Source organism: Tachypleus tridentatus, chromosome 13 (assembly GCF_004210375.1).
Source record: "Tachypleus tridentatus isolate NWPU-2018 chromosome 13, ASM421037v1, whole genome shotgun sequence".
Classification (NCBI taxonomy): Eukaryota; Metazoa; Arthropoda; class Merostomata; order Xiphosura; family Limulidae; genus Tachypleus; species Tachypleus tridentatus.
In genome coordinates, this window is record NC_134837.1 from 61,554,668 (window position 1) to 61,581,120 (window position 26,453).

At 33.3% G+C, this 26,453-nt stretch overlaps 1 protein-coding gene across 2 annotated transcripts in view; it reads left to right on the plus strand.

Moving 5' to 3' along the window:
* LOC143237841 (meiosis regulator and mRNA stability factor 1-like) overlaps positions 1 to 26,453 on the plus strand; it is a 92,889-nt gene that overhangs the window by 18,938 nt on the left and 47,498 nt on the right. For both annotated transcript variants that reach the window (XM_076477502.1, XM_076477503.1), the window contains exons 4-6: positions 7,162 to 7,279; positions 8,668 to 8,834; positions 10,791 to 10,963. In XM_076477502.1, coding sequence (XP_076333617.1) covers positions 7,162 to 7,279; positions 8,668 to 8,834; positions 10,791 to 10,963 — 458 coding nt within the window. The remainder of the gene's footprint in view (positions 1 to 7,161; positions 7,280 to 8,667; positions 8,835 to 10,790; positions 10,964 to 26,453) is intronic.

Here is a 26,453-nt window from a genome sequence, read left to right on the forward strand (position 1 = left end):
AATTTGTTCAATGACATTATCACAGACATAGAAATGCTAAACAACCTTATCCTAGTGGAATCATTTTAATTTTTTAAACCTTATATTAGTGTTAATATAACCTTTAAATTCTGGTGTTATATGATTTTTACTTTTTGCAGATTTTGTTTAACACTATTGTAAATGGGGATAAATTTAAATAACAACACAATCATAACTGTACTAACTTGAGCATTTGTACTTTTGCAGCTGAACTCAAAGACTTTATTAACCATTATGATGGAAAATAATTTTAATTTCAATTAAAAAATGTTGAAATGAAGTTATCTAGCCAGGAATGTATGTATGAAGAAACCTGTAGGAAAGAGTTCCATATCATAATGCTTCCATCATAACAAAGAAATTGAAAAAAATGTAGGAAGATGAAAAGCACAGATAAGTTTACGAAAATACTAATCATGAAGTAACGTAAAGATAAAATTAATCTCAACTGTTATAATAAGAAAATGTTTTCTGTTACAGATCTTTTGCATATCAGGATATCAAAACTCAGAGCACAAAGACAAAACAACTGCAAAAGGACAAATGTCAAGAAAATTTAATAATTGCAATTGTCTTAATGAAAGCTTAATGAAACAAAATATTAACTATTTCAGGATTCCTAATACACAGCTCTTGCTAAGTATGGGTGTTGTAGAAATTTATATCTCAATATACTGTCAACTAACATTGCATTATTTTCTAAACAAATGAAATCTATGCATTTTGTATGATTTACTTTGTGGATATTCATCATTACTTGTTGTGAGAAAGTGGGTGTGGAAATTAAATCATCACTATTTTTACATCAGTTAGGGATGACATCTGTGTATTTAGTTTTAAACATCTGTAGTGAAACATGCTGGAGAAACAATAAAATTGTTGGCTGCATCTTAGCCAATTCTGTTGGAGATCTACGCAAAATGGATGGCAGTATGAATGCTGATAGATACAGCCAAGTTCTCATTCCTTATGTCAGAAATAAGATTTTTGTCTAGAGACTCATCTTCCAGCACAACAGTTATTCTTAACATGTATATTCCAAATGATGTGAAGTGTACCTTGAAGTAAAGGGGAGGAGAGTCCAAGGGAACATTCATTCCCTCTGGCCTAGCTTGCACAAGCTCTCAGTATGAATACTGCAAAATCTTTACATGCTCAACATGGTCCTGAGAAGGTCTTATAGGAATTAAACAGCTTGGGTCAAGTAGCAAAGTAATAAACACATTTAGAATAATATTTTATAATCATCATACACTGATAAATCATATGCTACCATAAAACAAGGTGTGCTCTTCTGTTTAAAGTAAACACAAAATATTAGTGATTTCTAAAACACATTTTGTTTTTTGCATTCTCTGTAAAAATGTGATGTATTAACTTTTTTTCTATGACTGGGTCAATGGTCACATTTCATGACTTTGTAGAGCATTACATGAAATTAACCCTTTTTTCTATGGTCTTTGTATAATATGCACGAGTTCATCTACATATTTGCACACATTAAGTATTTGCACTATATCTCTTGATACAGAGTGTGCATTTTCACAAAATTTGCAAAACTTTTAGTAAAGATTACAAGTATTTTGTATACAAAATATCAGATTTTTAATGAAATATTTTAACGAAAGATTTGTTAGTGGAAATAGATTCTTTTTCATTACTTGTCTGAGTGCAAAGTAATTTCATGTTATGATTAAAAAACTATTCTTCGTCCAAAACATCTCAAATGTTATTTGCATAATCTCTGACGCATCCAAAATACATTTCAAATGTATGGTTTTGGTAAGACTTTGTATTTTATTTTATTTTGTATCCTCTAACTATGTGGGGTCTGTCACTTGGCCAACATCTTGAATATCAAAACAAATTTAGGAAATAAATATAAATTATCCTTTTTCATGCTGTAATTGCTACATATTATAATATGAAAACACCAATGTTTACTCTAAGTATCTTACGTCTCATAACACTATATATTTACATACATATTTATTATCTTTTATTATATTGACCTTCCAGTCATGTTTAGCTATCATTACATAACTTGCATTGATGTGGAGTACTTGTACTTATGTCATGCACCCAGTAATATGAAACTGATCTTAGCCGTTTTTGTAATATGTGGTCAGATTTCAGTTATTATACATTATATATGTATGTAGATTATCAATATTTAGAAACAAATTATTAAACTTATTTTCTTAAAATATGGAACAATAAATCAAGAAATAAAGTAAACAGTTATTTCTTCACACTACGACCCTTTACTTATTTGCTGCTGGACATAGATTGTTAAGCTTTTTAATATTTCATAAATGGAGGATATCAGACTTTTTTTTTTTAAGGGTTTTATATACAGTTCAGTAATCAAAGAATCATAAGTAACTGCACTGATATCACAGAACTCCACTATAATTTATTAAGCTTAATAACTAAGATGTATTTAGATTTTAAAAAATATGAAACTTTGTGCAGACTAAAAACCCAACCTACCTAGTTGAAATCTTGGATCCAAAGAACATGGTAGCCTTTTCAAAGGCTGAGAAACCACTCTGGGGACTTACTAAGCTGTTGATTGGTTATACACATGTCATATATAGAAGTAAGTGAATATAAGGAATCATTCTCAAAAAGTGTAAAGAGGTGAATGAGGCCATTGTCTTTGATTTAGTACATATACCATATTTTAGCAAAATAAAAACATATGAGGTTTTTGTATGTTAAGACTACTGGTATGGGTATTAACACTTTTATTAATAAAGCAGAGAACAATGTTTCAATCTTCTTAGGTTCTCTGCTTTATTAGAAAAAGTGTTAATACCCATACCAGCTGTACTGAGATACATTTTTACTTCAAGTGGATTTCTCGTCATCTTGGATACTAGGATCTTATTTTATATTCAGCTTGTTGGTATTGGTAATTTGAGTTACAAATTTGTATGAAATTAAAGACATAGTATTTTTGACATCACAAACATCTTATTTCAATCAATGCTGCATTCATCATACCACACGACTCACTAAAATTTACATTTGGATATGCTTTTTTGGTATTTACTTTAAAATTTAGAAATTAACTCATATATAACATTAAAGTTTGAATTATAATGTTGCAATTTGATTCCAAACTTATTGACATAAATTCATAAAATAGTAGTTCAATAAAATTTTGAATACAAGTCAACAAACACAATAATATGGCCTTTGACTCATGACCGTTGCAAAAGGATTAAACAACTGTATCACCAATGTATGTTGATAAACTTGACAGAAAACACAGTTTTATACAAACTTTAACTTCTTAATTTCAAAAGGAAATATTAAAAAAAAATCTCAGTCTAAATTTTAGTCTGTGTCATTTGAAGTTCTAAGCTCTAATTTTTTCACTTTAGAATTTTGTAATTTCAAACATTGACTACTGTAGTTTCCAACCAATTAGAAACACAAATTATACATAATTATGAGCAAGAATCTAAAAGTTGAGCCTTCTGTCTTCTTGATTCATTGAGGTATCATAAAATAAAGTATCTTCAATTTCACAAATTTGAGTGTAGTGTTAAACTGAAATTCTGGTATCTTATACTGTATGGGTTACTTCTACAAGAAATAGTTAATGTGTTTCTTCTGTGATTTATTGCTTATGGCAGGAGGATTATTCTTCCAGTGGGTATAAAGTACAGCAATAAAACTATAAAATTTGAAGAAAACAGATGTGAAAAGGTTAACAGCTGAAATTGTTAAGTTACTTGGATGTCTGAGTCAGGCCCTTTGTTTAACATATTGGTTTGTGCTTGAAACTCAACAAAACAAACACATTTGGTAATTTTAACTGTATTGCAATCAGTGCAGTGTTTCAACTTTTCTATGTACATTGATAATTTTACAACAGTTAGTGTTAGGATGGAGAGATTAAGAAATATAAAGATTTTTAAGAACTTATTAATGTAAGAGGTTATGTAAGTAAAATGTGAAATTATAAGATAGTGTTTTTTTGTTGTTGTTCTTTTTCTTATCACAAAATCATGAAAATAACTTTTTGATCAGATTGGCTCAACAATAGATATGGAAATTTACAGACCAACCTTCAGGGAAGTACTTTTTTATATATATAAATGTTTTTTAATATTTACTGAAAATTGGCAAATGTTATTAAGATACATATATTAAATCTACAGTTGTTGAGTGTACAATTTCACAGTTCAAAGGTTACTCAATCTTATTAGTTTCATATTTAAAAATATATGATAAACTGATCACTAATTTTAAGTTGCCTATTAGTGGTGACTCCTGCATGCTTGTTACATATATGTTTCCATAATTATTTCCAGTACTGTACATGTAAACCAGTTAACTGTGTATATTATAGTCTAAGATAATATGTAATATTTATGGTGAGATTGCAGAGATTAGCTACTAATTTTTGTCATGGTTGATAGTCAGTGTTCTCACTTAAGTTGTAATTACTTTTTTAATTAGTACATACTAATTACTAACTTGTTTTTATTCTATGTTTTGGGTACGTTCATCTTCAAGAGTGGTTAGAATTAAATACCAAGTCCTCTTAATAGTGATGCTAATATGGTATCCATTTGTAAATGTATCGAACTGTCTTAACAGTGTAAGGACAAGCTTTATCGACTACACAGTGTAAAGAATGAACAAGATATGTCAAGGATAAAAATGAAAAATATCTTTCTGTAACCCTTGTTCACAGCAGATGCCTCATAGAGGAAGAAACAGAAAAGAAGCATCAGGAATTTGCAGGAACAGTTTCTTGATAACGAGAAACCCAATTTAAATATAAATGTATCTCAGAACGGCTGATATGGGTATTAACATTGTCAATAAAAGCAGGAACAAAAGTAGAGACACATAGCTATATTCTCCTTTATCAAATGTCTCTATGAAACAAACAAAGGATATGTAAGCAGTATTAAGTGTGAACAGCATTCTGTAACAACAGCTACAGTTAATAACCTATTGAACTACCTGTTATCCAAATAGAGAGAAAAACATATTGTGTACAAGCTCCTCTTTGAATGTAAATTCTAATGTTATAGAAACAAAACGACCATTAAAGTTAGAATTCAATAGCATAATAGATGTCCAGGTCTTTGCAATACCTTTTTTTTTTTTGCGATAGTCCATTGCAAGAAAGAAGACATTATAATAATACTAAAATAATGGGATAATTAAAATAAAAGGAGTCTTATACACTTATCTACACAATATGATTAGCCTGGATAGCCATCATGAAAGTTTTGAGGTAAATTAATTGATTGAAGTCTTAATGGAATTGACCCCAGATAAATAGAAAATGCACTAGTTTTTTTTCAAGAATTGAATCCTGACCCCTGTTGTACAGTAGTAGTCTTTCTTTGTGATAGTAGCAGCTGAAATATATGATTAAAACCAACTAGCGGCCTGGCATGGCCAAGCAATTAAGGCACTCAACTCGTAATCCAAGGGTTTGGGTTTGAATTCCAGTCACACCAAACATGCTTTTCCTTTCAACCATGGAGGCATTATAATATAATGGCCAATCCCACTATTCACTGGTAAAAGAATAGCTCAAGAGTTTGCAGTGGGTGGTGATGACTAGTTGCCTTCCCTCTAGTCTTACACTGCTAAATTAGGGACGGCTAATGCAGATAGCTCTCATGTAGCTGTGCATGAAATCCAAGACAGACAAACAAAACCAGCTAGCAATTAATATTCAGTAATAAAAAATGACATTGATAATTGTTTAGGCAATTTACCATGGCAGCAATAATTTTTATTATTCATTGGCTATTAGTTTATTCAAAAGTATTAATGTAACTATTCATGAAACTGATTGATAACTTCATTGTTATTATATTGATCACAAATGTCGGAAGCTTCTGACTGGTTAAAAGTTCATTGTTTTTCAACTGTAAAGACTACATTAATGCACAATATCTTCTTAAGTATTGCAAACTAAAAGTAATGCAATGCACTACAGCTTATGAGACAAAACTGTAAAAAATATGTGGTTAGGCTAAACAGCTTATGTTATAGACTGGTATTCCTGATATATTGGGAATGTGAGTCAATTCAGAATATTACTAAGCATGGTATTGCTCAGTATGTAGAGATAAGTTGAGAGAAAAACTGGCTGCCCAGTTCAATCTATTACTCTGTGATGCTAGAAATAATTGGTAAAGTTGAATTATAGTTTTATTTGAGCACCAACTTGCCATTATTGAGTGTTTTTCAGCTTGTGAGACTAGTAATATTATTAAAAATTGTTGATAAACTGGGAACTGGGTGAAAAGCCAAAACATTCATCTTTCTTATTTCTTTACCCATGCTATTCAAAAAATGAGTGAAGCTTTTTCATTGGCTTTAGAGTGACATAAAACCATTTTAAGAGTACTTGTGAATAGGCTATCACTAAGCATGGTAGTACTTAGTATGTTGGGATGGGCTGGGAAAATAATGGCTACCACATTCACTTTGTTACTTTATGATATTTTAGTTGTGGCCTTATTTGAGAGTCATTTGTCATTATCAAGTGTTTCACAGTTTGTATAACTGTGATATTAATCTGTTCTTCTACCACACACACATTTTTTGTGGGAAAATAATAAAAAGGAAAAACTACTACTTAAGAGTGCATTCAGTTTATAAGGATATGTATTATTTATATGTTCATGATGTTATAAAAACACATAGGTTCAAGAAGTCTTGATAGAAATTAAATAAAATCCCTATAACCCAAGTGCTTTCAAAAGGTGGACCTTTCTTCTTCAGGGGCAAATATCTAATTTATATTGACTGTTTTGTGTTAAAAAATGAAATGGAAATGTATAATAATAAAGTAAAATGTGGTAACTACTGGTTGTTTGACTTCTTGTGGTTAGTGGTTTGGGAATTTGAGATGGAATCACACTTTCTGTACAGAGAAATGTTGCAATGGAACACTGAGACTGGAGAGATGAGAGTTTGTATTCTGGGTAGTGTGAAACACCTTTTGCATGTAAATGAGATCACTCTTTTAGTTGTAGAATTTAATGGTCATGTTAGTTCATTGATTTTAAAACTGTAGATTAAATAATAAATTATATCTAGACTTAATCTGAAATATTCAATTCAATCAGGTATTATCTTTCTTAACAGGTGACAGTGGTCCACATCAATGCTACAAGTAAAAATGCTGCTGATGACAAACTGAAACAGTGCATGAGACGATTTGTTGATATCCATGGGTCTCCATCTACCGTGCTTTTGATATCTGGTTAGTGTGAACAAATTATTAGTAATATATATTTTGTTCTCTTACGATTGTTAGGCATATCTAAATGTTTTTTTTATCTTTTTTATGTTAAGCATTTACAAACTCTATAAAGCTAGAAAATGACGTATCTGATGTTTTATGTTGTGTTTGTTTATGCCATAATTAAAAATGCATGTAACAAAACTGAATGACATACAAAATAAAAATATAAAGTTGTAGCTTATGTGAGTAAGACAAGAAAACTGTTATGATATATTATGTATAGCTGCTAAGGTAAAATGAATATCAAGTGTTAGTAATGGTCTGAATAAGAATATTAGAAAACAGATAAGATATTTCTTCAGAAAAACAAGCATTAAATTAAATTGTAAAAGTTGAATCCAGCATGTATGCCTGTAAAACATTGACTGTTATTTGTCTATTAATAAAAATAACAAATAAATCCTAACCTGGGATAATTACAGAAGAATTAATTTGTGATGACAACCTGAAGATGACCTAAGAAGGTCGAAGCATTGTTCTGTACTTTATTTTAATTGAAGTGCTAATACTCATACTACCTGTCATTGTTCTGTATTCTACATTATTTTAATTGAAGTGCTAATACTCATACTAGCTGTCTTTGTGATGTCAACCTGAAGATGATCTAAGAAGGTTGAAACATTGTTCTGTACATTATTTTAATTAATGTGCTTATACCCATCCTGGTCATCTTGAAAAGACAAGAAGAATTAATTTCAATGAAGTTCAGGCTGGTAGATAATAGTTACAAATTGAATATACCAACCTGAGATATCACATAACAAGAGTACATACTTATAAAATTCAAGCTGATCTGTTATGGTAAAAAATATATGAATTTAAGGTACCACAAGAAGAGAAGTCATGTGTCCAAATCAGACTGTTTGATAATGGTCAAAAGTGTAAGACTCTAATTGTAAAGATTCAGTCAGAAAAATAAATTTAAGTTGAATGATATTTGTGTGGTAAGTGAGGAAAAGAAAGCAGAGCTGGGCAGAAGTTATGGTAATAAAGATTATAAAACTACTGTTTCATTAGCAAAATCCAGCATTCTTGTAGCTTCCATATAGTTTATAAACTGTTGAATAAATTCTCATGTGTAAATTTTGAATACTTTCACTGCATCAAATCTGCTTAATTTCTTTTATGTCTAAGATTATTTTGCAGTATGAATAAGATACATGATTTACCTGTAATTAACTCTTTTTGCTCAGTTATGTCAAATGAGGCCAATCTATATTGTTACTAAAGAAATGTTGTGAACAAAGTAATATATTATTGTAGGATTAAACTAATATTGTAGGTGATAATCAATATATATTTTTTCTTATTATGTACAAATACTAATATTGTTACTCTGTTTTCAGGAGATGTTAATTTTGCAACAGAACTTTCAGATTTTCGCCATCGCCGCAACATTCGTATCATCCTTTTACACAGTAGCAGAGCACCCGAACCACTGCTTGCTTGTGCACATGAAAATTATAGCTTTCCTGAACTAGCATCTACTATCCCATTTCGTAGTCCTGTCAGGGTATGTGGCTTGATATATATCTTGTTACTAAAATTATTTGCAATGATATTTTGAAAGCTCTAAATCAGACATTTGTATATACCTGAAAAGAAGGTAATCTGCAGTTTTTATAAATTCTTAGACTTTTGTGCAAACAAAACAAACATTTATTTCTTGCATTTTGTATCTGGTGTATGCAGTATTATGCTGAAGGGAATATTTTGTGTAATGGGTATCATAATTTTATATCAATAACTGTCATATACTGAGTAATGAGATACAACAAATTGGTTGCCATATTTTGTCAGATGACACAGTGATGCCATTTCATGAAATATTCCAACTATCCTCCCTAGAAAGTATAAAAGAGATGACTAGAGGGTTTTTTTTTAATGTACCAGTTGCAGACAATATTTGCTGTAGTGTTTATAATGGAGAAAATTACTGTTTGTGCATAAAGTTCAATTTCTCTGGATTTTTTCATGGACTGGTTACAGTTAAACACTTATGGAAGGATTATAGTGCATTCTATAAGTTCTCTTGCCAATAACTTCAGGAAATTATAATATTGAATAATTATATAAATATGTAATAAAGCTGTTGTGTTAGAAGTTTGCAAGTCAAATCCTAAGAGGTATCCATTAGTATCTGTACTGTGGACTATAAAAATGTTACTGTAGAGACATTTACATATAATACCAGGCAGAAGGAGTATTTTGCAAGATAAGTCCACATCATGTATGGACAGTTATTGAGTAAAGAAGGTGAGGAGAAGAAAAAGACCTCCAATGTTATCAAAATTGACATTGATTTTTATTTATGAACTAGTGTATAGCCTGTAAAAAGCAGTTACTACCACCCCATCCCATAATAAACTCTAGTCTCACATTTCATAGCTAACTGAAATAAAGCTTGACTAACAAAGAGGTAGAAAAGTGCTGTCAAGGCAGTTGGTTGTTGGTAAATTTCTTTGTTAGCCAATCAAAATTATTCATAGAATAATTATTAGTAAAAATCAGTAAGAACAACAACTTCTTATACATAGAAAAGCCAGTGTGTTTTGGTAATGTTGCATTCCAAAATTGGATTTTGTGGCATGTTGCATAGAACCAAAATATAACCTAATATTGTTGTTAGTCTATGTACTGAAGGTATAAAATGAAATGTATATGCAACAAAACTGGAAAAAAATTTGTTGTTTTCTTAATTTAGGGTCTGTTGATTAAAGAGGCTTGTTTTCTATTAAAGAGTTTGGTGACATAACAAATAATAGCTTAATTCAGAAATGATTTGTTTTAGATTGAATTGATATTTTTACTTTCATGATAAGTTCTGTGCTCTTGGCTCCAGGCAAGATGGTCCCAAACCACATCTTTGTTTCAGGTTTATCGTACCAACACTTACTACACTTATAAGGTTTTATGGAACTTCTTTCTTCATGGATTCTTTGCAACACCATCACTAAAACTGTAATTGGCAGATGGTAATTAAACTATTCTGTCTGGATAAATGCATTTGGGTTTTTTTGACTTCTCAAATTTGAGAAATCTGATTTGATATGACACACACTAGTTTTTATATGGGTTAGATGAGCTATTTAATTCATTAGGTAAAATACTTGGTTTATGTAACTCAATGTAATAATGGATTAAGGAAATACATTATGCTACTATAATAATAATAAAGAAGCAGACAACAATTTGTAAGTTTAAGGGAAAGTGTTATTGATGGTGAAACATATTGCTCTTTATGACAGAACATTGATATGGAGAAGACTGACCAATGTTATGTTGAAGCATAATATGTTCTACCATCAGTAAAACTTTTCCTTATGCTCATAAATTGTTGTTTGCCTACCTATTAATAGCTGATTAACATATGTACTTAAAAGAAAAAGAGCATGTTAGTTTTTGTAAACGTTTTTTGAGGATTTAGTTTATTTATCTTACGTGTTAAAGAATAATTATTCTATTCAAGGGAACAAATAACAGAGTTTGTGAATTGATTGTGAGTGATTTACCAACCAATCGAGATGCTCGGCAGATACACAATAGACTCAAGCAACTTTCAGATAACTGTGGAGGGCGAGTGCTGGCTGTTAATGGAGCTACTGCCATATTGCGGTTTCCAAGCCCTGAAGCAGCTCAAAGGTTAGATTTCTTTAATCCAAATGTTTGTGCAAACTAGACTCAGAAATAGGTTTTTCTAAGAATTTGTGTTAAGATCCTTTTTTTAAAATTTCTGATAATTTAGCCACAAAACACTTATTGCACATCTGAAAAGAAATCAACAACACATAACATGCTTTTTAATATGGAAAATAAAACTTTTTGTTTGTGTGTTTAGTGAGAAAGACAAGCCTGAAAGTTGGTAAATTGAACAGCTGTAAAAATAGTATTGTTATGCTTGCTTCAGGAAATATAAGAGCTGTTACTGTTATTTTTAATCTACTAAAATGCCTGATATAAACAAGTTTTAAATGTATGTCCATGAACTGAAGTACAAATAACATCTAGACAAGTATTAAACCCATTTTTACAAGATTTAGTCTGAAGGTATTGAAGATGGAAACTGTATATGTTGAAAACTTTGTGATAGCTGAATGTTGTTATATTATATTTTGTTGAATAAATATACCTGACAAACTACTGTCCATGACCTAAGGAACATGAAAATAAGTGTTAATGATTTCATGCAAAAATTACTTTTTCTAGGTTCATAGAATGTTAATGCACTAACCTAATTAAACCTCAAAAGTATATCAGAGATAGGAAAATAAAATGGTGCCCTCTATATGCAAAACTTTTTTACAAATGCCACAAGACTTATTCCTCTCTTTCATTGAAAATTACTTATTCCAGTGTGTTTGTCATGTTAACTATCATGTGAAAATCATTCACCAATAATTCATCATGCATATAACTCCCTCTATTTAATTCTACAAGACTGTCACTTCTCATTTGACAGTACGCATGTTCTAATGTTTAGTTTGTGCTCTCTTTAAGTGTTTTATTTTAATTTTTTCCATATTTTTTTATTAATTTCTGTCAATAAGTTTACTTTTTATTATACAGTAGTGATATTTGTAACTTGACAAGTTTTTCCAAAGTGAAATTCTTTTATATTTCTACCCAGTTACAGAACTTATGTAGTTATTATTTCATTATAAAAAACATTTATTTTTTCTACTGACACACATGGGTTTGGTTATTCATTTTGGATTATGAATTTTTCCATCACCACTTCAAGTCATAGTACTCTGCTGAAAGATTGTTAACTTTGCTTCATCAGGAAATTGATCATCCTATGAATTTAGGTTGGGGGTCCATGCATTTGGAACATAGTTGGCTGAATTTGTAAGGATAAGACATTACACTTTTATTGTTAATATTATTATCTGTCATTATGTGGGAACTATATAAGTTTTATTTGATTGGTTGATACTCGTTGTTCTTGTTTAATTTAGCTGTTAGTTTTAGTTATATATTTCTACTTTTCCATTTACTTAGACTGCCCATGGTCTTTGTTATTTTAGGATTACCTGTAATTCATCTTACTAGCATTTCTATAATTAATTTCACTATATTGTTTTTCTTCTTATTCACTTTGTGTGGCACTCTTGAACCAGGGTCCACACAAATGTATCCTAATATTGTGCATATTTATTGTTTGATTAAGTATTTCTTTTAGAGCTTAGTGATATTATTTCTTATGTATTGCTCACTTAGGTTTTTTCTAAATGTTTAATTTCCATTTACAGGTAGTTCTACTTCTGCAGTCATCATTCATTAGGTTAAATATTTTGTTTTATTAGGCTTAATAAGTATCCATTAATTTTGGTTCCACATTGTTCTTTTTATAAAGTTTCAATATTTAAGTTATATCTTTTTTTCTTTTGTTTCACTACCCAATTTCTTACCATTAATTTTGTTCAACTTGTGCTTTATATTTCTTTTCTTTAATTCTGTTCAACTTATTTCTATTATTTACCATTAATTTCATTTGTGGGGGCTCCTGCCTGTTCCCAATATTGCTCATCTTTTCTTTATAATGGCTCTGTTTCCAGATGACCCAGATTTGCCATTAGTTTTACCTCCACATTCCAGGCCTCTACTCCATAATGTGCCAATCCTATTTATTTTTTTTTACACTTTCCATCCTCATACTCTACTTCTTTGTCTGTTATATCTCTACTCTGACCTGTTGAGTTTGGGTTGTGATCTGACTGGCATTTTTTTTCTTCCCATCTTTACTTCCTGGTGTTTTCACTTCTGACCTGCAACTCCCGTCTGTTGAGTGTTTGGACTGTATCTCATATTTTCATCTCCCATTCTCTGCTTTGAGTAACTGTTTTTTTCTTGTGAAGGTACTGTCATTCACCTGTTGTCATCCTACGGTCTTTCATGAGAATGTGACAGGGAAAGTTAGTTTTTCTTTTATGTATATATACCTTTTCTCTTTTAGGAGAGGGTCTCTTTTACTGGATCCCACTTTGTAATGAGTGATGCCTCAGTATGTATTCTTTAATCTTTAAAATCCATGCTAGTCATCTATGTTGACTTGCTTAGTAGGTTCCATGGCCACACAAAGCACACTGTTGAGATGGGGTGTTCCACAAGACCTGTTGAAAGTTATTCTTGCAAGGGAATTGATTCACATATATGGCCGTCATGGATTGTTTCATCTATGGGCTACATGGGTAAAGCAGAAGGGGATAATTGTTCCTCCCTGCCAGGCCTTGTGTTGAATAAATTGGTGTGGTCTGTTTTTAAAAATAGGGTTCCAGACTCTCTGGCACATTACACCTCTCTTTTATTCTAGTGGAGCTTGGGAGTCTTTACTACTTTCCAGTTCTAAGCTATTTGTGTGGTGGACCATGGAAGTATCTTCCTGAATGTTTTAATGAAATAACAAACCAATAAAGAAATACCATTAAGTATAGAGTAGGGCAGTGGTGTTGTTTTGGTGTAGGTGGCATGACATTCTCCACTCTTAAAGTATTTAACAACAAAAAGAGTGAGGTATTAAATTGCAGTTCACCCCTTCTGTTGGGATCCCTCACCTACTCCCATGTGGATGTCAGTTTCCAGGGTCCACATTTTGGATTTAGAGTAGAACCAATCAACATAAGTCCTGTTGTGGGTCACTACAGAGGTTCTTGTGATTGTTATAGTACCTTCCCATCTGCTCTCTCTTAATGTATCTTATTCCAAGAATGTTCTTGCATCTGAATTTTTTCTGGTTAGTTCCACTGTTGACTTCTCTTGAGTAGACATTTTTTGATACCAGGTGTTGGATTATGGATCACTTTATCATGTTATTATTAACATGCTGTTTTGAAGAGTTGGGGGTTAAGACCTCCTCTAGACTCTTGAACTTTAGATAAAATGGTATGATCCTCATCGTATCCCAATATATATGGATATCAGTTCCCAGTATTGTTAGTTTTGGATGCAGTTAACTTGCCGAATGTAGTCTGTTCCACCCTAGCCACTCTACACATTGGTGGATTTCCATTGTTTTTTTCCTGCATTCTTACATTGTTCCTCTGTTTTCCTCCCAGCATATGCCAAACCTTTATCTGATGGGCAAAGAGTTTATCTGACTCAGACGTAGTGTGGTCTCCTATATCAGATCTTTAAATTTGACTATTTCATCTCAAGATGTGTCCTTCAACTGCTTTTGAAGGATGCTTCTTTTTTTCCCTCGTACTGGATCCTCCAATTATTCAGTGTTGGATTCTTACTATTTGTGTGAGAAGAGGCAACGTACTGTATCATAAGCTATAATTTTTTTATACTGAAAATGTATTTTGAATAGTTACTTCTCCTCACACTTGCCACAATTCCTTTCCACTGAAAATTAGTGCTTCTACTTTTTGCCAAAACTCAAAATGATAATTTGATAGAATTGAATAGACAGTTTCATGTACATAATGAGAATGTGTGACACTTTCATTGGTGAAGGGTTGTCATATGATGATTTACATGTGAAACATATGGGAATGAGTCATTTACAACAGAGAGGAGGCAGAAGGCTTGTGACATGTATTAAAAAAATTTTGCATGTTGAGAGCAGCACTGAAAGAGAATAACCAGTTATTGGAAATATATTTTCAGTGTAGGAACATTATAACTTTTGCTATTATTTGTTTTTATATATTTGTTTATTCTATTGCACATTTTTCACAGTACAATGGAAACTTAATGTTATAGAATTACAAAGAAATATTTCAGCTATACTTAAATGTCATTGCTATTGTACCATTCTTAATAATTCTTTTGAAGTTTTGTCATGTAACACATAGATTTTTGTGCACTCAAAGTACTTGAGTAAATTGTGCTCCTTTTCATTTGAACATTTTTATGAGACAAACAATGGTCAAGCAACAAGCCATTTAAACGGAAACCTGTTTTAAACTCAAATAATAATAACATGTAGGCTTATGTGACATTTATTGTTTATATTTTGTATTTTTGCATACAATGTTTAATTATGATGATTCATGTAAGAAATTTCATGTGAAATTAGGATTTTAATATTTTAAGCACTAATATAGTAATATGAATACTTATAAAAGTAAGGAACAAAGAAACAAACTTACTCAAGTAGAACTTCTCTCATTTACTTAGACTTCAATAAACATAAAATTGTATTTATTACTAGGTGGAGTATCTGTCCATCTTTGGACAAAAGTTACATAAACCTGAAGGTTGGTTTGAATCCCCTTTCAACCAATACTAAACAAACTAAAGTGTACGGCCCAACATGGCCAGGTGGTTAAGGCACTCTACTTGTAATCCGAGGGTCATGGGTTCGAATCCCTGTCACACCAAACATGCTTGCCCTTTCAGCCTTGGGGGCATTATGATGTGATGTTCAATTCCATTATTTGTTAGTAAAAGAGTAGCGTATGAGTTGGCAATGGAAGGTAATGACTAACTTCTGTTCCCTTTAGTCTTACACTACTAAATTAGGGACAGCCATTGCAAATAGCCCTCATGCAACATAGTGCAAAATTCAAAACAGTTTAACTCATATATATAATTGCAGAAAATACCCATAAAAACTGTTAAACACTGCTCTAAACTGATTAAAAGCCACTACTGTTTGTACTAATATTTTATGTATTTTGTTGGCTGAGGAATTATTTCAAGACACCTTAGATAATCATGAATTGAAATTTTATTAAATACAGTTTTTTCATTAAATGCTACATATTTCATGAACTTAATGTACCTTACTTCCACTCACATAATAGATTTTTCTCATTAGTTCTGCCCTCTATATGCATATTTTTTGCTCACCACTAGTCTTAATACTCCCACTTGCCTCACATATTTGCTCCCACTGTAGCATGCAAATAAGTATTTAACAACACTCCACTAATAAGAGTGTGATACACCCTCCTGGCATAGCTGGCTCCCTCTATACTGTAGAATTCAATATTCACTTCTTCACAGTACCATGAAGATGTGTTGAAATTTCACTTACATTTAGTTTCAATTTTCCAATTTTTTTTTCTCAACTGTTGTTTTTCAACAGTTTTTAACTAATATCGGCTTACCCACAACTTGCATACAGGCCCTCTTTAAGGCCTCATTTTTATGTGGGACAGTTTTTGGATGTCTTTCAGATTCTTTGGAGTCCAGAGTGGAATCTGCTCATTAACACTCTTCCCTTAAATCAATGTTTTTTTTGCCTATCACAGCCTTCACCTGCTCTTGTTTCCATTTTCAATTCTCCTCTTCCTTCACCTTTACTTGTTACTTTTTGTCTTTCCTGGGTTTCAGTGACTAGCCACCAGATTAGTCATTTCCAGATCCTCTGCCACCAGTGGTACCAGTGACTATCTCACAAGTTCTGACATAGTTCACCAACTTTGTGCATCTATGGAAAGATTTCACCTCAGATCCTTGAATACTTCAGGTATTGTCAGATCTTTTTCTTTAATCTCAACCACCCTTTCTTATTACCACATATCCTATCTCTTTTTCCCCTTTTTTGAATCTTATTTCTTGCTAAAGTCTCTCTGAAGCAGTTCACAATCTTCTTTCCAAGAATTCTATAGAACCTGTCAGTCATCCTTTTCCAAGATTCTCTTTCATGTTTTTCATCACTCCCAAGAAGACTGGGTATTTGCATCTTGTTATAGATATTTTTTTTCTAAACTCAACCGTTTACTTCATCTTTTCTCTCTTTCACTAAGATGTCTTTCCTCAAATTTCATCAGTTTTTTTACTTTGGGTAATAAAAGTGGATATCATGGATGTATACCTTCACATCCCTCTTCACCTAGTATTCAGATGTACTTTTGTTTTGTCAACAAGGGTCAAGTTTTTCAATTCCACAACTTTCCATTTGGTCTGGCATCTGCACTCAATGTTTTCTGTCAGGTGGTCAGGGTCATTGCTTGACTTATTAATTCACACAGTCTGCAGTTCCATCATTTCATGGAATACTGGCTATTGTTAACTCCATTTTAAACTTCTCATGAGCACTTCTAGTTGCTTCTTTGAAAGTTAACTCCAATGGGTTAGCTTCTTAAGTTGAAGAAATTCTTTCTTCTTCTGACTGTGCAGGGAAAACAAAGAAGGTAAATTTAAAACTTGCATTTCTGCATAACTTAAAGGAGCCCCAGCTGTAAACAGTACATTTATCCATTTTTTTTTTTAACTTTCTGCTCATACTACAGCATAGGGTTTTATTTGCTACAAAACTGTAATCTGTTGACAAGTATAATTAACCAAGTATTGTCTTTTGCATGATTTTCCTTTTCTGTCTGACAATATATTAGTGCAGGATTGATTTCACCCTTTTATGACCCCACAGCATTTGATATTAATAACTACCAATGAAGAATAGCTTTGAAAGTAACTGCAGGTAAAATTTAATTGTCACTAGTTAGAGCACTGTTTTCATCAGTATAGAGTGAATAAAATTGTGTGAGAAATAATTTTTTTGTGTGATGGAAAAATGATTATATGCAAGTCTTACAAAGAAGACACAAGTGGGAAATTTAGAAGACTTGAAACAGTCCACAGATATGGGAATTTTTGTGGGCATTCTTGTCATTTTTCAAGTTTTTTCTGTGTTGAATTGTATTTGTTTGAAATATATGGTAATTTTCTTTTATTATAAGACATTAGGTAAACTGTTATGATTCATAAGTGACTCAGGTACTTATTGAATACTATTTTTAATTTTATTATATTGAAACAGGGAAAAAAATTATTATTTATTGAAAAGAAAAAAAAGTGTTATTTGGTATAAATTGACCGTAATAAAGAATATTGTAACCCAGCCTGACCTCATGCTACTGTGACAATCAGGTTGTATTTCACCATTAAATCTTTGTTAGTTTTGCCATGTTTTTTTATAATATATAGCTGGATGTGGCAGTTACTGCTATTGCCAAAATAAAGAAATATCAGGTTGAAACTGACAGTATTTATAAAATGGAACTTTCTGATCAATGATAGAGAAATTAAATTCCAGGGTCTTTTCAATAAAATGCTTCTTAATAAGGTTATTCAAAAAGTGAATAAAGTTATATGATTTGTAAAGCCAAAAGAATATACTTTATACTCAGAAAGGAATAAAAGTGCAATGTTTATGACTAGTTGTGTACACTAACACTAACCTGTTAGTTGTCCAAATTAAATGAAAGCAATGCTAAAATTGAATATGCTGTATCTTGATAAACCTGCATCATAACAATCCATGCAATATTTACATTTCTGTATTGTGTTAAAAATTCTCACTCACAGCATGGCACACGTACTTTTATTTTCGAAGTACAGAATTTAACTCTTATTTATATCACAGCTGTGACATTGGTTGCCATATTTCAGGCTCAGGACAAAGTTACATGTTCCTGTTTTATCTGTAAACGAATATTTTTTGTAAGTGTAATGGTTTATTTTTTTTCTAAAGCTATTTTAATGTAATGTATTTAAATAGTTACTAAAGTGGTTAAAGTTAGGACTAATCAGTTAGATTTTAAAATATTTCTTCACTAAATAAAGTCTTCATTAGTTCTATTTTTGAATACCCACCACTGACAAACATTATTACCCATACAAAAAATTTAAATGGGTGAACAAATAGAAAAAAATATTTAAAGTTGGCGTGTGATATAAAATGTTAAATTGATTCTTAAGACTTGTAATAGTATTCACCATCTATGCATTTATCATTTGAGTAAATAATTAAACTTACTGTTTTAAAATTAAATTTTCATGGGTTGTTTTGTGATGTAAAAAAGTAAGAAATCAATACTTATAAAATGTTGGTGGTTCAAGAGGATAGCTTATAATATATTATTTAATATTTCAAAGTATTGTTCTTTGAGTAACTTGTGAACCTTTTGCATTGGGTGTTATACACCAAATAATTTTGTAATAGTATTCACCATCTATGCATTTATCATTTGAGTAAATAATTAAACTTACTGTTTTAAAATTAAATTTTCATGGGTTGTTTTGTGATGTAAAAAAGTAAGAAATCATTACTTATAAAATGTTGGTGGTTCAAGAGGATAGCTTATAATATATTATTTAATATTTCAAAGTATTGTTCTTTGAGTAACTTGTGAACCTTTTGCATTGGGTGTTATACACCAAATAATTTTGTAAACGTATTTGGTATATTGAAACCTGCTTCTAGAAGAAACTGAAGGATTAAAAGGTAAAAAAACAAACAGCCTACGTGTTTTTAGATTTTTGTGATACTAATAGTAAAAAGTTGTTGATGTGTAAAGCCAAAATGTTGTTACAACTTCAGAAAATTGTGCCTAATTTTGTTGTTCCCCTCAATGTGGATTCCTGTGTGTGGTGAGAGGACTTCCCAGAGAAGGTTCTATTCTTACAATTTACCTCCTCTGGGATCTAAACATCCACCTGCGTGTTTGCCGTGTGTGATAACCTCTGAAGGGGAGGAGAGAATCCTGGTGGTTGAGGGGTCCAACTCCAACACACCACTTTGGCCTTGAATTCCTGTAAATGGGCAGTCTTGGGGTGGCCCCCCCAGGATCGATTGGCTAGTCCATTTGGGCCAGGGTTAACTGAGTGCCAGTATAGAATGTCCACAACACCTGTTGTGGACATTGTGTCTTAACACTGGTGTTCGGGTATAGTGCTCACAAAACCCTGGCATTGCTGCAGTGCCCTTAAGGCACTGTAGTGCATCCCATTGTAGGTCTCCATGGTGGGGTGGGGTTAGTGAGCACTAAAAATTTTCTATTTATTATGGATATTCCTAAAACAAAAACATAACTTGAAACCATCAAGAAAAGCATGACTATTAGAAAACGACCATGCATTGAGGAATCTGTACAGCCTAACTCACCACTTGAATCTGTTCCATGATTCCTAATTTTACATTCCTTATGTGACAAACCTCTAGGGCAGATGTCCCCATTTTTTATTCAGAAGGGCTTGCTGGATCCTCTTAATCGGTAAAAAAGCTACATTCAGGAAATATCTTATTGGAAACATTTTCATCACAGCATTTCAAACTCCTCCTGACATCAAAGGCCTTGGGGGACATACCCATTGAAGTTACTCCTCATTCCACTTTGAATACTTCCAGAGGAGTCATAGTTGAAAGAGATATAAGGACTGTCCCACCATAATAAAAGCAGGATATCTGAATTGTAAGGTGAGAACTTGTATTCCAAATCCTGTACGGTGTTTCCATTGTCAATGATTTGGTCATTCAAAACAATTTTGCCGTGGTTCCTTGACCTGTGCTCGTTGTGGTGGTAAAGACCATAATGCCACCGAATGCCAACTCGAACCACATTGTATAAACTGTAATGGTAAACATTCTCTTATTTTATCTCTTGCCCTAAATGGGTAGAAGAAAAAGAAGTACAACGTCTCAAGACAGTTAACAATCTCACTTACACAGAGGCTCGAAAATTATTATTACCTATTCTGACCAGAACTTCTGCTGCTGTAGCTCGTTCTACTACTACAGTAGGAGTCCAAACAGACCTTACCCTATCCCCTACACAATCTTCACCAGCAAATCTTAATGAAACACTTTCCAAAAACAACACAGTTCATGGATCATGTCTCCTTCCATCTCTGTCCTAACCACACCTTCCAGTCATTGCCAAATTTCACCTTTTTCAAGTTAGGATGTTTCCATGGGGTCTCCCTCTCTTGATACTCCAAAAATTAAGCAAACAACTCATCCATGCCCTTAATCATTTGTACATATACCGATAAATTCAGACCTTGCCATTCGAGCTAGAGCAGTATCCATATAGGGCGATAGACCCACATCCAATAAAGAAAAACAATATGCAATTATAAGCAGAAGGACTCTCTACTGTCTTCTCCTCTGAAATAATTACACATGGCCACACTAATCCAATGGAACTGTTGAGGTCTCCAATCAAATATGACTGACATCAAAGATCTGATTGCCTTTTATCATCCCATATGTCTTTCATTGCAGGAAACATTTCTACAGCCTACAAATACAGTTACTATCCACCACTATTCATTATACCAGAATGACAGGCTATGTGAAGGATGGGGATATGGGGGAGTTGCATTGCTGGTTGATCAGCATGTGCCCACCCGGTCCCTTGTCATTGACCACACCCTTGTAGGCTGTAGCCATCTGTGTCTCCTTAGGCTGTACCATCACTATTTGCTCTCAATACCTTACACCTGAAATGCATTATAATCAATCAGACCTTGATACCCTCATTGAGCAACTGTCTACCCCCTTTTTAATTTTGGGAGATTTCAATGGGCATAATCCCCTCTGGGGTGGCTCCTATATTGATATGAGAGGGTGCACTATAGAGCATATGCTCCTGAACCACAACCTGGCTCTATTCAATACTGGCTCTTACACATATTTTCATGCTCCTAGTCAGTCATTTACAGCTATAGATCTTTCTGTCTGTTCCCCTTTGGTACTCACTCACTTTTCCTGGGAGGTTGACATTAATCCATGGGGTAGTGATCATTTTCCCATCATCTTACGAGAGATTGGCCATGGTCAGTACCACCTGACCCATGTTCCTCGGTGGAAGTTGGTATAGGCCAACTGGCCTTCTTCCACTGCTCTCTCGGAACTGGATCCTGCCATCTCATGTAAATCATCCATAGATGATTGTATAGCAGCAGTAACCAACAGTATTATACAAGCTGCTACTTGATGCATTCCTAAAACCTTGACATGTTCCCCATGGCACCCCCACCCTTGGTGGAATTCTGCCTGTTCTATAACATGGAAAACTCAGAAGTGTGCTTGGGATAAATTTCAAAGATACCCCACGATCTCAAACTACATTGCATTTCAGCAAGCCCATGCACACGCTTGACAAGTTACACATCAAAGCCAGAAGGAATCTTGGATTAAATACACCTCCAGTATTTCTTCAACCACCAGCACAAAAGTTATATTGGATAAGATCTGGAGGGTGAGTGGAAGATATACTTCTGCCCCCTCTCTGATGGCCATGAAGTTGCAGATGCACAGAGCATTGCCAATACTCTTAGGGACTTCTTCTTTTATGTATCTAGTTCTTCGAACTTATCCCCTTCCTTTTTAGCCATTAAAACACAGGCGTAGCATCTGCCTCTTTCCTTTACATCTGACCATTTCTATGACTACAATCACCCTCTTACACTGATGGAACTCAAACTTGCTATTCGTCGGTCTGGCAATACATCAGTCGGACCTGATAATATACATTATGAAATGTTATGCCACCTTTCCTAGAACTCTCTTACTATTCTCCTAGCTATCTTTAATTAGATATGGCAGGAAAATGTCTATCCAGATGCTTGGCGACAAGCTATCGTACTCCCTATTCTGAAACCTGGAAAGGATCCAACGATTCCTTCAAATTACTGTCCCATTGCTTTGACAAGTTGTTTCAGTAAGATCTTGGAGAGGATAATCAATGCTTATCTCATTTGGTTTCTTGAATCAAATAACCTTCTCTCACCTACTTAGTGTGGGTTCCAAAGACAACATTTTGTGATAGACCACTTAATTCGCCTTGAAACATCAATCAGAGAAGCCTTTTTAAGGCAACAACATCTTGTTACTGTTTTTTTGATTTAGAAAAAGCTTACGATACAACATGGAGATATGGCATCTTTCAAGACCTTCACTCATATGGATTGTGTGGAAACTCGCCCCTTTTCATCCAGCAATTTTTAATGAAGTGCCGATTCCAACTCCGCGTGGGCTCAACACTTTCTCATTTTTTCCCACAGGAACTTGGAATCCCTCAGTGCTGTATTCTGAGTTTCACACTTTTCATTATGAAGATAATTGCCATCAGTGAACAGCTACCCCCTACAGTTGCAAACTGTCTCTTTGTTCATGACTTTCACATCTCATGTCAGTCATCAAACATGAGGTTTATTGAATGGCAGCTACAAATTGCAATCAATCAGATACTGAAGTGGACCATGGCAAACGGTTTTAAACTTTCACTCTCTAAAACCATTTCTATATGTTTCTGCCACAAATGGGGAATCCACCCAGACCCAGAACTCCGTCTTGATGATGTTGTACTTCCTGTCGTCCCTGAGGCTAAGTTCTTAGATCTTATATTTGATTGTAAATTAAATTTTGTATCGCACATCAAACAACTTCGTATCAAATGTCTAAAAGCTTTGAACATTCTCCGTATCATCTCTTCTACTTCTTGGGGAGCAGATTGATACTCCATGCTCAAAATTTATTGTGCCCTCGTCCAATCCAAACTTGACTATGGGTCTGTGGTTTATGATTTTTCCAGAACCTCAGCACTGAAAATGTTGGATCCTGTCCATCACCAGGGGGCTTCGGCTTTGCATTGGAGCTTTTCGTACTTCTCCCATGCAAAGTCTGTGTGTGGAATCTCATGAACCCCCTCTATGTATTTGCTGTTTGCAACTGTCTCTAATGTATGCTTCCAAACTTTAATCCCTACTACAGCATCCTACCTAGAGTTGTGTTTTCCAACCACAATGGACCACACTTTTTAATAACAAAAAATATGCCATTGTTTCTTTTAATCTCCATATCCAGGCACAATCAGAAGAATTGGATTTACCCTTGAATAACATTGCAGTTTCTTCAAATCAGCCTATTCCACCAATGCAAATTACTGTCCCCAATTGTAACCTATCTTTGAGTCATCTGAGGAAAGCAGATACACCCGATTGGAAATATCACTCTTTCTTTACTGAACATCTTTCATATGATCCATCCATTCCTATATATGCAGATGGTTTCAAATTGGGTGACTCAGTGGGCCATGGTTTGTGACAGTTCAATTGTGGCACACACACTCCCTCCTACAGTTTCTGTTTTTGCTTCCGGAATTGTATGCCATCTCTCTTGCCCTAAATCATATTGAAATAATGCAATATACAAATTATACAATATATACAGACTCACTCAGCTGTCTATTGGCCCTGGAATCATTCCATGATGGTCACCACCCTCTTCTCATCAATATCGAAAACAAACTGGCCCATCTTTCTCTCTCATCTGTCTCCATCCAATCCTTTTGGATACCAGGCCATGTTAGTATTTGTGGGAATGAGCTGGTTGACAGAGCAGCAAAGTCTGTCTGTTCTGGATCTATCATCCCAGTACCCATTCCATACATGGACTATGGTCCAGTTATCAAATCCAGACTGTACACCAGATGGCAGGCAACCTGAAATTAGAAACACAATAACAAGCTTTTTCAAATCAAACCTTCTCTAGGTCTTTAGCCCTCTTGCTTCTGTAAGGATTAAAGAGAGGAGGTTGTTTTGGCAAGGCTTTGCATTGGTCACAGTTTTTTAACCCACCACTTCCTTTTCTCTGGAACTGCTGCACCAATGTATGGTCTATGTGGCACCAAGATCAAAATCATCCACATTTTATTATCATGCCATTGTTACAACCTAGAATGACAACACTATTTTAAAGATATTTGTAAGATGGGTTTGCCCTTGACTTTGGCCCATGTTATAGGTGATACTGCCCATCTCACTCATGTTTTTACCTTTTTAAGAGCCATTGGTCTTTTACACTTAATTTAAGGTTTTTTTATTAGACTATATAGTGTTTTAGCATGATTTCTTTTACATATTTCAATTTTTCTTTTGACTTTAACCCAGGACTGGAAAGGCCAACTTCAGGTGACTAACTGCAAATTCGTTCTTGATGCTTCAGCCTTCCTGGCAAGTCTTAATTTTACACATTTTAGTTTTTATTTTTATTTTGAACTGAACTCAAGACTGGAAAGGCCAACTTCAGGTTGTCAACTTCACCGTGTCAGCAAGGGTGTACTTCTTGCTTCAGTCTTCCTGGCAGTTCCTAATTTTACATATTTTACTTTTTTACCTTAATTGCCCTGTACCTGTACTGTACCACATCTTGTCTGGCACAGATAGCCTTGTAGCTTTGTGCCAATATACATTGAATACCTGCCTACCTACCAGTTTGTTGTTAGTCATATATTATAAGGAAAATTTGAAATGTTAGTTTGGACAGTGAAGAAATGTGGCAACATTGATTTGTTGAAATTTTCTGGTAAGTAGTACTTATTGGAGTCACTGGTTATGTAGTCAAATGGACAATGTTGTTATAACTCCCAACCATCCAGAGACATTCTCATGAAAGCAAAGGCTGCAACAGTTGCAAAACTATTACAATAAGTGTCATAAACATGATATAAACTAGTCCTTACACAAAGGCTTTTTCTGCTTACTGTTTGTGCATGTTCAATGTTGTTTTACCAGTATGTTTGTTACTCTGAACTAAATAAAAGACATAATTTCAAAATAATTTTTTAAATTTATTTATTAAATACACAAAACACAGTCATAAATGAGCAGTCTATAGCAGTAATAAATAATCATAGTTATAATAATAATATAATAGTAAACAGCTTAGAGATATTGGTCAGGCCTAGTAGTCACAAATGATAAAGGGCTCTGTCTACAATCATAACGCTCAGTCATTTGAAATAGTTGGCATCTCTGTGAGAGTCTCAGGTTCAATTTTCATAATCATGAATGAATTTTGTTTACAAAAGATGCATATGGCAACCTTCAGAAGATGTCCATGATATGGAATCAAGGATAATTCACAAATTACTCAAACAAAAATCCCCCCAAAATCTGAATGACAATGAGAATATTGATACCATGCTAGAATAATGCAGTGGTGGGAAAAATTGTGAAGGTGGCACACATCTTTTTCTCAGTTTCTCATAATTGACTAACTTTGACTAACTCTGAATTGTATTTTAAGTAAACTAAAGGTTTTAATCAAGCAACTCAGCCAGTAAAGTATGCTATAATAGCAGCTCCTGTGTTACCACATGAAGAACAAGATTGATGATTCATTTAGGATACTGATGCTAGCCATAATGGAATTAATGTGTTATTGTTGCAGGAATAAAAATTAAATTTTAGCAAAACTCGGGATGAATAACTACTAGTTGAATCACAACAGTGAAAGAGTGCAACTTTGTTGTACATCATTAGCTAGACCCACAAAACAATTATTGATTAATCATTTCATCAAACACTGAGAGTTTATCTGTTTGTTTAAAGTGCTGATTTTGTACACTGTTTGAAAATTAAGGCTATTACAATAGCTTTGGCATAAAAT